We start from the raw sequence: 14,636 nt of genomic DNA, 5'->3' as shown, positions 1-14,636 counted from the left end.
GTACAAATAGTTTTTACGACTTGGATAATGATTCTTTATAAATCAGAGAAAAATTAAATTGATTGAACTGCGGGAGTTATTTTGGAGATGGAGAGGCTTTTCAAGATATATGTATATGAAGAAGGAGACCCACCAATATTTCACAATGGTCCTTGCAAGAGCATAGGGAGGTTTATTCATGAAATGGAAATGGAAATGGACAATAACATTTACAAAACCACAGACCCTGATGAGTGTGGTGATGTTTATTTTCTCCCATTTAGTGTGATGATGTTGGTTTACCTCTATGCGGCCGACTCCCATAACACAAACTCCATTGGACGGGCTGTCATCGACTATGTCAATCAGGGCCAACCCAGACATTTTGGTGGCCTATAGGCAAAAATTAAATGAGGCCCTTAATATATATGTTTTTTTTAAAAAAAAAATTTGCTCATTCTTTTTTTCTTTTTATGAAAAGGGGGTGAAGTACCTGGTTAAATAGAAGAATTTCATTCAACTAACCAAAAAAAAAAAAACCAAAAGTACAAACAACAAAAATCATAAATCATATATATTTACTAATAAAGCAAACTAAATTATAAGGTAATTCCAATCCAAATTCGACGGATTTATTTGGTATTCTTGATTGCCACCACATCCATATGATCATATCCACACCACCGATTCAAGTTGAGTCTCAATCAGTCAACTACCTCCAGAGTTTGATACTCTTCGTGAGCGATGGCTGCTTCCATGAGATGGTGCGGGCCAATTTCCCCACCATTTTTCAAAAAGGACTTGAACATATTGTTGGAGAAGCCACTCAACAGCGTGAAGCCTGGATCTTGTGTACAAATCCAGGGTTGCTCGGTCTCGTTGAAATACAAAATGTGAGGCACCGAGTCATCCCCGTACCCTTTATCCCTAAACTTTCTCCGAATGGCCTCAAACGTGCTCTGTAGTGCGTTGTACTGAACATCCCAGATGGGGCTGTCAATAGGTTCTAGATGTTCGGTGAACACAATTACCTTCTTGATCATCTGCTCTGCCCTCAACTTCTCATTCACAGCCACTTCCAGAATCAAATCAAACACCTCCAAAAATTCCTTATTACATTCCACCAAGGAGGTCCAGCAGGTCTCCACGGATCTCATAAATTCGAACTTGGACGTAAGATTATGTCCTTGTATCAAGTCTAGCTGATATTTTTCATCACTGTATGTTATTATCTTTCCTTTCCATGGCTCTTCATTCATTTCAGACACCAGAATTTCCAACCCTGCCTCTGCATAGGCCTCCTCTGGATAACGCTCATCCAATTTAGCGTCCAGTGAATAAGAGCCCACCACCAAGCAGTTTTTGAATTTTCCCAAACCCTCCCCCTGCTTTATGTCCTCTACCATTGCCTTCCACTGAACCTCAGCGGCTTCCCGGACATCCTCCCTTCTTACATATTTTATGATCTCATTTGGAAGCGAAGCATCCAGCTTTATTATTCCACCTCTTAGATTGCCTCCTCCTCCTCCTGCTGCCGCCTTCACCTCCTCCAAATACTTCTCAACCACACAGCGCTCTCGGACTTCACGATGGTAGCAATCGGTGTGAACTTGACGACGGTAGTACTTGCTCAAGGGCACCAAAACCTTCTTCCTTAGCCGTTCCCACTCATCTGATTGATCTGATTCTAGGGGGAAAAGCCTCCTCCCAATGCTTTCACACAGCAAAATGATGCGGGCGCAGGCGCGGTGGCCCTTTATAAGATATTTGTCAGTGCAACACTCTGCAGCAGCGGATACGAAACCATCAACATCAAGTTGGTCGAAGTCGTCCAGGTCATCATCATCATTTAAAAACTTCAGTTTCAGCTTGTGGTGCTTTATTTTGTCAATATCAGACTTCAGTAGCTCCACAAAAATATCAATAACACGGTCGTGTAACAACCTATAATCCGGATCAAGGTCATACCTCTCTGGATGAGCAGCAGCGTCGTTGTCTTGGCCGCCTCGTTTCTGAACTAGAAGGTTGGACAGAATTTGGACAAGTGTATACAAGCCCTCACCATAGGAGACAGAGTTGACAAGGGAGTGAAGATTGCGTAACAGAGTATTTGGGTGGTTGTGGTGGAGCCAAAGCACGGCCGTGTCGAACGTCATGCCCTCTAAACTGCTAGTCTGAGCGCTGAAGATGAGCTTGAGGGTGGTAAGGGGATTGTGGGACCAGGCCAAGGGAAGCAGTTGCTTCCGATATTTGAGGCAGACTGGGGTATATCCGCAGTCGTCTGGTCTGAGGGAGTTGAAAAAGAGATCAAGGCAGGGGTCACCGTAGGGGGAGGAAGGAATAAAACGGCAGATGTCAGCGTTGGAGGAGTTGGAAGTAGCCATTAATCTTCTTCTTCTCGGGATTGGGATTGGAATTGGTGTGGATGCAGCTGCTGCTACTAATTGTGGTGGTGGTGAAGAAACGAAAATATTACCTCCTAATTTGCCTTTGCCGAGGACATTGACAAGGTTTTGGAGGCGGCGGCCTCCTGCTGCTGCTTTGTTCGGATTCGGAACAACCCTCAAACACACTTGCCCCCCCGGCACCACGGCTTTATTCATCTCAATCATCATCTCTATATATTATTATTTGCTGTAATTTAAATTTGAAAATTGAACAGTGCTTGGTTTTGGTTGTGCTCTCTCTCTCTCTCTCTCTCTCTCTGCTGTGAGGACTGATTGATTTTCTTGGCCAGGGTTTTTGAAAAAAATACAAGCAAAACCTAAAATTGAAATTGATTATGGATTCTGGTAGTGACTTGGGCCGCAATCCTTTTCCTCTTTCTGAGGCTAATAACACTTGTACTATATATGTCCGCCACCTAATCGGGCCGGGTCATTCATTTTAAATATCCCTCTCATTTTAGGGTAATCAAGTAATTTTATCCCATTTTAGGTTAATTAGCCTGATTAACTATAACCCTATGGCTAAACGTCTACCACCATGGACTGCTACATTACTGAAGTTATAATTGGGCTGACTTACACCCATCTAGAAAACTTTTTTCTGGTATACATGGTAGATGAAGATTACCATTTCTGTTTGTGTGTGCGCAGATACAAAGGAGAGAGGAAGACTTAGAAGTGTAAGTGTAAGGTACGGAAATTCAAATGCCAAAAATGGAAAGCAGTAACTCATGAAAATCAAATAAACATATTCAGGAAAGCTCTAAAACATGTGAGAAAACTGAAGGGCAGAAGATGAGAGATTTTGAGAAGAGTTTCACAGCTGAATGTTTAAGAATATGAAACAACTTGAATTACTAAAACATGGTTTTCTGAAGAAGTATCCACATACGATAGTTCCATCCTCTCATAAATCTTATTTTATTTTATTAAGCCTCTCATAAATCTTTAGGTCACAATTATCTGTAACTAAAACATGGTTTATATTCTCTCTGCAAAGATTTACAATCTGTTTAGGATGATCAAAATTCACCAAATTTGCCAAGAAAGATTTCCTAGCGGGCGAAGAATTCCTCACGGGTGAGATTTCCTAGCGGTCGGAGAATTCCTAGCGGACGAGAATTTCTAGTGGCCGAAGTGCTTTCTCAAAAAGGTCACTATGCCAAAATTCACTTTGCACAACACTACATAGGCATCGACGAAATGAAATACTAATGCTGTTAGTATATTAGGCATCGGTTTTATAAATAATAAGACTAAAAGTATACAAAGGCATCAGCACAAATTTTTGGCTTTTCCTACCGATGCCATTGATTATATTTAGCATCCATGAGAGAAATATATTGATGCGTAAAATGATTGTGCGAAAAATAAACTTAAGCGCCACATTTCGCTCCGATGCCAAAAGCCTAGTTGACCGCTACAGTGATTTTTCGCTAAAAAAGTTCAGTCCCTCGTGAATATTTCAGATTCCCCCTCTCACCAAAAATTTCCCTCTCTTCTCTCTCATCCTTCTCGCCTTCAAACTCTCTTTCCTCTCTCGCGATACCCAGTCACAGTCTCTGAGCTCTCATCCTTCTCACCTTCAAACTCCCTCTGTTCTCTCTCGCGATACCCCCAGTCACCCTAAACCCTCTCTCGTTGTACCCACAATCACAGTCACTCTCTCATCCCTCTCACCTTCAGCATCTGTCTTCTTCATCGATTTCTTCTCTGTTCTCCATCGATTTCTTCTCTGTTCTCCATCCATCCCTGCCGTCATCTTCTCTTTCCTCAATCTGTATCGCCTTCTCGAAAATTAGAACCAACAAAACCAAAATCAGTGAGAGCAAGCACGCACGCACTCAGTTCAACCAACACACTCAGACGGAATCCATCTCTAAGCTGCTCAGAATCACCGAAAGCTGGTGATTTCATCAATCAATCAAACGCCCAAATTTGGGTAATTTGTTATAAATATAATTTTTTAGTTTAGGGTTTGATTATTATTCATTTAGGGTTTAGGGTAGTTGGGGTTTAACGATTTGCGGCGGGAATCTCTAAGACTTATCTGTATAAAGGGAGAATGGCCGTGGCACAGTCAGGGTGGAAATTATCATATTCAACTTCATGGGTTAGAGTAGTTGGAGTTTCAAGAAGAAGCAGCGGCGCAGCTTCTAAGCCTGCTATATTTCAACCATCATGTCCACTTTGCTTCTAAATGCTCTAAACGCTCTATATGCTCAATTGTCAATATTCAATTAATTGAATTCCAATTTAGGCTGTGGAGGACCGATCCCAACACATGAATCGTGCCTCGGCCTTGGCTCGCCTTCGCGCTCTTATAGCTCTAAAAGGTGTGTTCACTCCATTTCAATCTTTTTTTAATTTCCAAATCCTCAATTATCAAATGATTATTTACTCTTGTCTTGAGCTAGTCTGGTCTAGTTAGGAACACTGGATCTTGATGCTTATTCCCCTCCTCATGAGCTTCTTCAAATTCTTCCCCCAAAGTCTACCATTAGAGGATCAGATTGTGGTCCCCAAATTGGACCCAATAATCCTAAGTTCATTTTGGTATGTAATTATCTTAGATTTAAGTCATTTTGCTATGTAACGATCCTAACACTAGCTACTCTCCTTTGCAGGGAATGCAAGCTCTGTTGGATCTCATTTTTGCAGTTGAGGGTTCTGTCTCAGAGGCAGCCAAGTTTCTGGGGTATACAATTACAAATATTCTCTACACTTTTCTTTGTAATTAGGCACGTTAGCAATGTTATCTTCTAACAACTATCTGCAACTCCCATCCTTTTCCAGTTGGCTCACAAGTACATATCCATTGCGTTCTTTACATGTGAAGATTGTTTATATTGCCACTTTCTCCCTTCTAGGAACTTAATGAATTCTGTCCATTTAGTTTTACATTTTTGAAGAAAACAGGGTGCCTGGTCCTGGTAAAAGAATTAACTTAATAAATGCTCCAAAGTTGAGCATTTGGTAGAATCTTTACACTTTTGCTTGTTACTAATTTTCTTTATTTGGGGTTACATTTCTGGGAGGCGTAGTCTGTCTTAGAAAAAAAAAACATTTATTTCTAATCCATTTTAGAATATTACGGGAAAAGCTTAAATATGTATCTAAGCTAGAAATTTCTATGATATATCTACTTACACATATACATCTTGGTATCTTCTTGATTTATTTTTCATTCTTAAATGTATACAGTTTGGTATGAAAATTCCTTGATAACTGTTTCTTATTTTTTTGCTGCCTTTTATTTTTCTTTCCAGTGTTCAAATAATACCTGTTGTGTGGCATACCATCCACTTTGTGCACAAGCTGCTGGTCTTTGTGTTGAGTAGTGAATTTGTATGGAGACACCATCTACATGCCCCGAGGAAATTCTAATGGGTTCAAAGAATAGCCTAATTAAGTTATCATTAATGACAAATTTCTCCACTTTTTAAAGATAAATAACTACCATCTAATGGGTTCTAATGCAGGTTAAGCACAGGTGCCCTGTCACGGTTCATACTCTCAAATGATTGTCTCCGACTGGCACTCAATGAACTAAGGTTTTATTTAGTGATTTAGACAGTTTGTGAACGTAGCCCAATTTGGGGCGAACACACGTTAATTGGTATCTTCTTTGTTTGCTATTGTGCTTGATTTGTTATTCCTTGTTTATTTTTTATTTTTTGCATTTGTACTTGCAATCTTTTCATGCTGATTTGTGCCTTCGAAGGAGGTTTAGCATATATGAACATTGTCTACAGTATATATCTGCCCTAAGAAAAAATTATGTGATTGGGTACAAAATAATCACACCATGTATGGGGACTGCTTTGCTTTTGACTGCAACAACAATGGATATATGTACTTTGATGATAAGAATCTTGGACAATACTCGGTACCTTGTAAAGATTTTGACACAGTACTAGTATAATAAACACTGAATTTGGAATTTACTCTTGACATATTGGTTTCTTTTGCTGTAAAGTTGGCTTTGTGACAAAATATGCATTTTTGACAACTATTTCTCCGACCTAGCTTTCCTAGGAGGTGCTGTTTTTTTTCTTTTTAAAAATTGTTTCAGTTTTTTTTATTATGGAAAGTTGGCTCAATGTTTGTTCATCATGTTGACTATTGTTATCTTCTTCTTTATTTGTGGTTCTGTTTTCATGTCACCCATACTTTTAAACTAGAAGATGGCTTCACTAATAGCTGAAGGGATTGAGCTTGGTAAAGCATCCCCTGTTGTGTTCGTCTCTAGTGATGAGGTTAGCATTTTCTTAAACCTGGTATTGGCGAATCAGCATGCGTGCTTTAAAGCTTCTTTATGCAGTGTATTGACTTTCCTACTATCTAGTTCTTATCAAGCGTATCATTTTATTTGTTGATTAGCAGGCCCATAAATGGTGCATAAAAATGAAACCTTTTGTGAGTTATAGTTTTTAGGTACTTTCTTTAACTTGATTAATTTAACATTCTCCCGTTGATTCCTATGAATATAGAAAACTTGTAAAGTTTTGTTGAATTCTTATCTGAAATAAAGGTAACTGCATTAAGTGTCGAGTAGTTCTTTTTCAATTAGAAAAAAGTCTGTTGTTGACCCATTTGTGGAAAATATGGCTAAAAGGCTTTTATAGTAGAGCTTTACTTATATCTAATTTTGGTGGTTGAAAAGCCTAAAATGTCTTGGGTTTTTCTGGGCAGATATTAATCTCCAAATTACAATGCTGGAAAATTTTGGTTTCACCATGATGTGTCATTGGCTATGACATGCAGGTTAATTCACAATGATGTCTGGTGGCAGAGTGTTCAGCACATTGGAAGCAGAGCTGACTGTATGAAGATTGAAACAGAGGATCTTTTCTTGTGCTCAAGCACTGATATTGAGATGCAGAGTGTTCATGCAATGGGCATGGTGAAGAGGTTTTCGAAGAGTGTTGAAGATACTGATGAGGGTAAGATTGATACAGATATGTTTTGTTTCTATTCTTTTATCTGTTTTTTCTTTTGTGAAGATTCATCCCTTGCATTTCGAACTAAGGTACTTGTACAAATTATAAACAGCTTCAGTTTTTTTGAGTCTTTGTTATGGATTGGATGATTGGGTACAGCTGAAATACCAAATGTTTTTTGATTCCTTTGTTTGATGTTGCTCCTTTTCTGCTCTGGCAATGTTTCCAGCTTTGAGGTGACTTTTTTTTTGTGTGTGGATGAATGCTAAATAGGTTGTACTTATTGTTGTGTTTTCATATACCATTCTGTTTGGTCAATCTACTGCAGAATGTGCATGATTTCTTTCTTACAGTTTCTGTTTCCTTGACGTAGTTGCTGTCTGAGCATAAGTTTACTTAGATGTTTTTCTAGCAAATTTTAGGGGGGTGTAGCTTCAGTGGTTTTCTTCTTGGTTCTAGTTTCCTGCTTTTAATTAAGTAGTGTTTGCTCTTGCTGTTTAGTCGAGGACAGCTTGTCCTCTTGATTATCAATACAATCATTTCTATTCAAAAACAAAAAAACAAAAAAAACAAAACAAAACGTTGCTGTCTAAAATCTTCTAACAATTGAAGTTGAATTCCCTGTATTTTTTTTATGGTATTTTTGTTTTCCTTTAGCTTGTTAAAGATTGTGCAAAGAAGACTCCACCGAAAATTCAATTTTTCGTGTGGCTGGCAGCAAATGGTAGGATTAATACTTGTGATTGCATTCAAAGGAGGCAACCAAAGATGTGCTTATACCCCTCTTGGTGTGTTCTTTGCAAAGAGGATGCAGAAAACATTGATCACTTGTTCATTCATTGTTCGTATTCCCTAAAATTATGGTGGAGGATGTTGGGTGCTCTCGGAGTGGAGTGGGTGATTCCTAAAGGGTGTTTTGAGCTCCTTAGTATCAATCTGAGGATTTCGGGGAAGGGGAAGAGAGCTGGAATCCTTCGTGATTGTCTATTTCATGCTATTTTCTGGAATATCTGGATGGAGCGAAATCGAAGAATTTTTCAGGGTCATACAGGAGTAAGGGTTGAGGAATTATGGGATAGAATTAAATTTTGGGCATCCCTTTGGGCTTCGGTTTCGGGGCAGTTTAAGGACTATCACTACTCTACCATCATGAGAGACATGATGGCAGTCTTAAGATGATTTTACTAAAGCTTTGTGTTTTTCTGTTTTTTATACAGTTTGTTTTTCAATCTTAGTAGGTCAGACTCTTTTTTTGGTCTTCTTGTTTGATCGAGGATTTTTCCTCTTGATTATCAATACAATGTTTCTATTAAAAAAAAAAAAAAAAAAAAGATTGTGCATAGATTCTTGGTAAAAATTTTATATAGTTTTTCTGAATCTTATATGGTTTCTCCATTTCATTTCAGTATGCGAGTCGTGGGAAAAAGAAGGCGTTTTACACCCAAATGGAATTGGACGAGGTTCGAGATGAATGGGCATGTCATGTGCTAGAGTGGATTTGAGTTTCAACATTCTCCTTGTTTTGATAATATTTTGCTTATTTATGTATGGGGATTATATATAGGAATGTTTTTTAGATGTTGCAATGGCAACATATATGAAATGGATGAGATGCCTCTATATTTTGAGACAAAAACTAAGTAAAATGTGATGGGAAATGTGGAAATTGCTTACACTTTATTAGTAACAACGATGTCTATTGTGTATAACAACTTCAGTTTTGTCATAACAACTGAAGTTAAAAATTAAAAACAACATCAGGACTTTGTGGGAATCGAAGCCTATAATCCGAAGGGTCAATAATATTTGTAGAAAGTCAAACTATTTGTTGGCTTTTCACTTCAGCATAAGCACAAAAAACGAATGCGTAAACCATAATTTGCAACAGCAGTGGTATATTTTCTGAAGTGGTAAGTCAGAACATGCTTCAGTATAAACAAAACCATTGATGCTATAATTAGTATTTAGCATTAGTTCTAATATATCCCCTGATGCTATTAAATGTTTAAGGCATCGGAGGTCAACGCTGTTTTGGCACATGGTAACAACTTACGCATCGGCGATTAAGTGAATACCGAAGTCGTAAATAATCTTTAGCGACAGATAATATCCGAAGTGTATCACTATAGTATATGCATCGGTTTCCAATACTTCGGTTTTGAGGTACCTTTAGCAATGGATATTATCATAAGCTAAAGGTCAATTTTCACATAGTGGGTGGCTGAGGTCTTTTCTTCAAAGGTCGTGGTGCCTTCTCAAAAATATAGTCGGGCACTTCCTTTCACAAAAGTGGTCGGTCATATCCTTGCAAAAGTAGTTGGGCATATCCTTGCAAAAAGTAGCCGGGCATATCCTTACAAAAGTGGCCGAATGCTTCCCTCTGAAAAAGTTGGGTTGGGCGCTCCTTAAATACCTTGGTCGGCCACTCCTCTTACAAAAAGCTGGGCTGGAGCGAATTTTCTCCTTGCTCACCTTGGTGCCCTCATCTCAACACTTGGGCAAGTAAAGTCGAGCCAAGGGAGTTGAAGTTTGGCAGGAGGTATGTCCGCCGAGTTCCCAATATTCAAATATTTGAGAACTCAAATATAGTCCAATGTAGGGCCAAGCCCAACATCCAAATATTTGGAGTTCCCATACCACCCATCTTGGCGGATGGTCGACAGATGCTAAGCCAACTATAGAATTCTAAAAAACTCAAGGGGCACAAGGTTCCACCAGATGTCAAGATGAAATGTCAGAGGTCTAGGCCCAAGCCACGGATTCATGCCCAAGATTTCCGAAGGTCAGTGTGCATGTGATGGAGGCCTCACAAGTAAACAAATCAAGGTGATTTATGATAGTTCATAACATTCCAAAACAAGAGAGAATCAAGCAATCAGAATATTTCAACCAATGTAATCCCACGGATTCAAGGGGATTCAAAAGGAAAGCTTTAGGGTTGACATTTGGCCATTCAATGGCCAGCCCATGGGCTAACAAATGCCCTATATAAACCTCACTAAACAAAGACAGTAGACACAACATGATAGGACCTGCCCCGAATTTCCCGAAACCCGAGACGAATCCTGTGGAAATTCCCGATATCACCCCGATGTCTGGCCCACTTCTAAAACTATATCCTTTTTCCCAAAAAGGAATAAGGGCACGAGACTTTTTACTGAAATTTCGACAGAGTCTCCCCTGTAAATTGCACATTCCCCAAATTTAAACCTGCATAAAAAATTTACAGTTTAATATCCCAACTACTAGCACACACAATGTAATTGCACACAGTTTACAGACAGGGCCTCCAGCCTTCAAATAAATCAGGGCAGAACTACTAGCATTACTCTTAAGTCAATTAATATACTAACAATGCAATTAAGGAACTCAAATAAATTTTATGAGTACCACTGCAATCCACATGAAATAACTTCCCACAAATTTCTAGCATGCATCAACTACCATCTATGAATTATCACCAATAGTCCCAGGGACCTCAGCCCATAATACCCTAAAATCAAACCTAAAAACAACATTATAACGTTTAGTCAGCGGCTGCACACTGCCTATGTACCCTCACTGAGGGATCAAGCCACACGTAATTCTTCTGTACAAAATTTCCAAAACCAACAACATGCAATCAATTACAGAAATCCCAAACAAAATCTTTTTCAAACATTATTCGTTCTCAACTCAGTATAATAATCCTTAATTCATCTTTCTAATAATCACATAATCTTCCCATACGCCGAAATTCCCAACGCCACGTATGAGGTTTGTCATCATGTCGGAAAATCCTACGCCACTTGTGACCTAACCATCATATCACCTCCCCATACGCCGGAAATTCCAACGTCACGTATGGGGTCTGTCATCCCGCCAGAAAATCCTGCGCCAAGGGTGACCTGACAATCACATAATCTTCTCATACGCCAAAAATTCCAACACCACGTATGGGGTCTATCTCAAAGCCGGAAAATCATACGTCACGCGAGACCTAACAATCACATAATCTCCCCATATGCCGGAAATTCCAACGCCACATATGGGGTCTGTCAGCACGCCGGATAACCTACACCATGTGTGACCTAACAATCATAGATCTCCCCATACGCCGGAAATTCCAAAGTCACGTATGAGGTCTGTCCTCACGCCGGATAACCTATGCCACGTGGGACCTAACAATCACAGGATGGTAGTTAGGGTAGTGCGTATAGCACTTCAAACTGACATACTCTCACTTATCTAAACTAATACTAGAGGTATTCCCACTTTAGTGATACCAGTCTATAGTAGATTGCAACGTAATTTAATCAAGAAAATAATATTATTTTTAGACCAACCATCATGTACATAAACATAAATTTCATAATTTCAATTATTAAAATAATATCTAAGAGTTTCCTACAATAATAATAAACAGTCTAAAAATCTCAACATAGTCAACATAGCTCAACAGCGCTCAAGACATATCACTAGGGTCATTATAATCCTCCTAGGAATATAAAACTACTTCAGAAGACTCACGGTCAACCAAGGCTTAGGACACACGTTCTGCAAGTTTGGTCCAGATCAAACGGTTGGATCGCTCACGATCGCATGATTGGACGGGTACTACAAACCTAGCCCTAGGGTTGGCATTTTCGGAGTATCCGAAACTCCATTTTATAATCCGTCAAATCCTATACGATCCTAAGGATCTGCAGACTAACATATAAAAAATTCAAGACCAACCAACGGTCCCAACCTATCGAACTCGGATAACTCGCAATAGGTGATATCTGTTCGAGACTCAAATGGTATCCAAATTGAAATCCGAGTACACCTACGCACTCGTGAGGACCAGGAGATTACATCGGGACATAGTGCCCTTTTTTTTACACTGTCCACACTCCGCCGCACTAGTCTACAGCGCGTGGGTGCCCAAAGCGATTACACATCGCCGGAAAATCTCAAAACTACAACTCAAGACTCCTACCCTAGATATAACACCTTATTTGGAATCATTTTTGTTCTTGGATCTACCCCAAAAATTGACCGAAAGTAGCCGGAATCAGGATCCCAAAACCAGCCGAGTTTCAATTCGTAAATCGAGTTACCTACGCTAGAAATTGATCGAATCCTACCCATCAGGTAGCTAGAGCATGAAAAGTAGGTGGGAAACCATACCTTGATCGCCAACAATGGTGGCTGGAGGAGAAAGATTGAAGCCGGCGAAGTTCGAGCGAAAATCGGCCAAAAATCATCTTTTTTTCGGCGGCTGGAGTGGCGGCCGAAGTTAGGGAAGGGAAGGGTCATGACGCCGAGACTGAGCCTGTCCTTTTGGCACTAGTCCCGTCCGCAATCGTGGCCAGAATTTTGAAGAGTGAGAGAGACCATCGGGGAGAGAAAGACAGAGAATGCACGCGGGAGAGAGGGAGACACAGTCGGGGAAAAAGAGAGAGAGAGAGAGAGAGAGAGAGAGATCTGATTTTATCAAACTATTTTCGCCAAAATTGTGGTTATGCCAATGAGGGTATTTTGATCGTATCTCTCTCGTTACAACTCTGATTCGAACCCACCACGTGTCTACGGACTCATCTAACCGTACTCTACGCAACGGTATAGTCGAAATTTCTAAATTCTTTCCCGGTCAAAAAGTCAATTTTAAACATAATAAAATATTCTATAGGCAAAATGATATTTTCTCTCAATAAATTAGTATTTACTAATTTATTTAGGATCAGGTCGTTACACAACATCAGACAGACAAACCTATTTTTCGTCTCGCACTTTTCTTTTTCTAGACTTAGGATTTTACTTTTCATGCACTTAGTGTAGCCAATTCTTCTTTTTCTTAGTATTAGTTTAAATTCTCGTTCAATTTACATTTCCTTGTAATTTAAATTCAAGTTTATTTCAATTGCTTTACTTTTCATTGTTATCGCACTTCAATTAAGTTTAATTTCAAGTTCATTTTACTTTATTGTTCTTATTTTTTTCATTTCGTTCTTGCTTTATTTATCGCTTTGATTCATTTTATCGCACTTTAATTCTCGTCTTTATGTTATTTATCTTTCGCACTTTAGTTTATGCATTTGTCTTTAAATTATATTTAAGTTTAAACAACTTTACTTTATGCACTTATTCTTCGTTTCATTATGTTTCACCTTCAATCTTCATCGCCACCCACTCCATATCATTTGGTCGCTCACATAAAGCCTTGACCCAGAGGTAGTGAAAGAACCTAGACCGTGAGGAGGTTCCTTACTCGGCCGAACAAGGAATCTGGGTGATAATCAGACAAGTGATGCTTCAAACTTTAACACTGAAGTTGTGGGAGAAGACAGGAGTCACAGGACAACTGATGCACCAAATTAGAGTTACAGAATGTTACCGAAATTCACTCTGTTCACCGTGGAGATATTTTCCTGAGAAAGTAGAGTTTTTCAAGATCTGAAAATGGACAAAATTATGAAGAAAACGATTGAACGAAATCTGTAATGCTGATCATCAAAACAGTAGAACAGAAAATGCTAAAAAGATAAATTGATGAAATAAGATCTAACATTTATCGAGTTAAATTGATGAAATAAGATCTAACATTTATCGAGTTAAATTGATGAAATAAGATCTAACATTTATCGAGTTGCCAGATGCTTAGAAAAGCGATCGCTTAGCAGACATTTTCCCAAGAAACTGGAGGAAAATTGATGGAATCCCTGGTCCTCATGGACGAATGCCTACCAGCCTAGTCATTAACCATTACCATTATGTTTTCCTCAAAGGCTACTCTAGCCATTCTATCATTTTTTATTAGCTGTTCACCTGTTCTTACGTGGCAGCCTACAAGCTGGCCCTAACAACCTCATGCATCAATGAGAAAGGGATATAGAACTTTGCCAAATACTTATTTTGTCTGTTTCATTTTGTCTGTTTTGCAATACTCTGTACTGGTACCTATCAAAAATTTTGGATGGGCGGGAAGAATGAAAGCAAATTCCATGGCAGTTGGTCTGGGTTTGCTGATTTACAGCGAAAATAGCTATTTATAACAGCTCCGAAATTACTTTTATACCCTCTTCAGCCCCAAAAAACTCAAAAATTAGAAACTAACTAAATATTAATGGGACTATAGTCCCATTGGTTTAATTGGAATTGGACTATATTCCTGAGACTAAGCAAGCAAAATACTATACAGCTAACCGCCTCCAGCTCGAGAAGCTATTCATCTTCTCCCCTCCTCAGTCTAAATATTAAATCATATTTGTGATTGAAAAACCAATTTGTTTATTATCCATGATAA

At 39.0% G+C, this 14,636-nt stretch overlaps 1 protein-coding gene across 1 annotated transcript; it reads right to left on the bottom strand.

The window, feature by feature from the left end:
* Positions 1-683: 683 nt before the first annotated feature.
* On the bottom strand, positions 684-2,594 carry LOC117629134. The gene has a single exon (XM_034361641.1). It carries the CDS (start codon positions 2,592-2,594, stop codon positions 684-686), a length of 1,911 nt encoding a protein of 636 aa, XP_034217532.1.
* Positions 2,595-14,636: the final 12,042 nt, after the last annotated feature.

Source organism: Prunus dulcis, chromosome 5 (assembly GCF_902201215.1).
Source record: "Prunus dulcis chromosome 5, ALMONDv2, whole genome shotgun sequence".
NCBI classification, from domain to species: domain Eukaryota; kingdom Viridiplantae; phylum Streptophyta; class Magnoliopsida; order Rosales; family Rosaceae; genus Prunus; species Prunus dulcis.
Note: the sequence above shows the minus strand (reverse complement) of the source record. Positions and strands in the feature narration are given on the sequence as shown.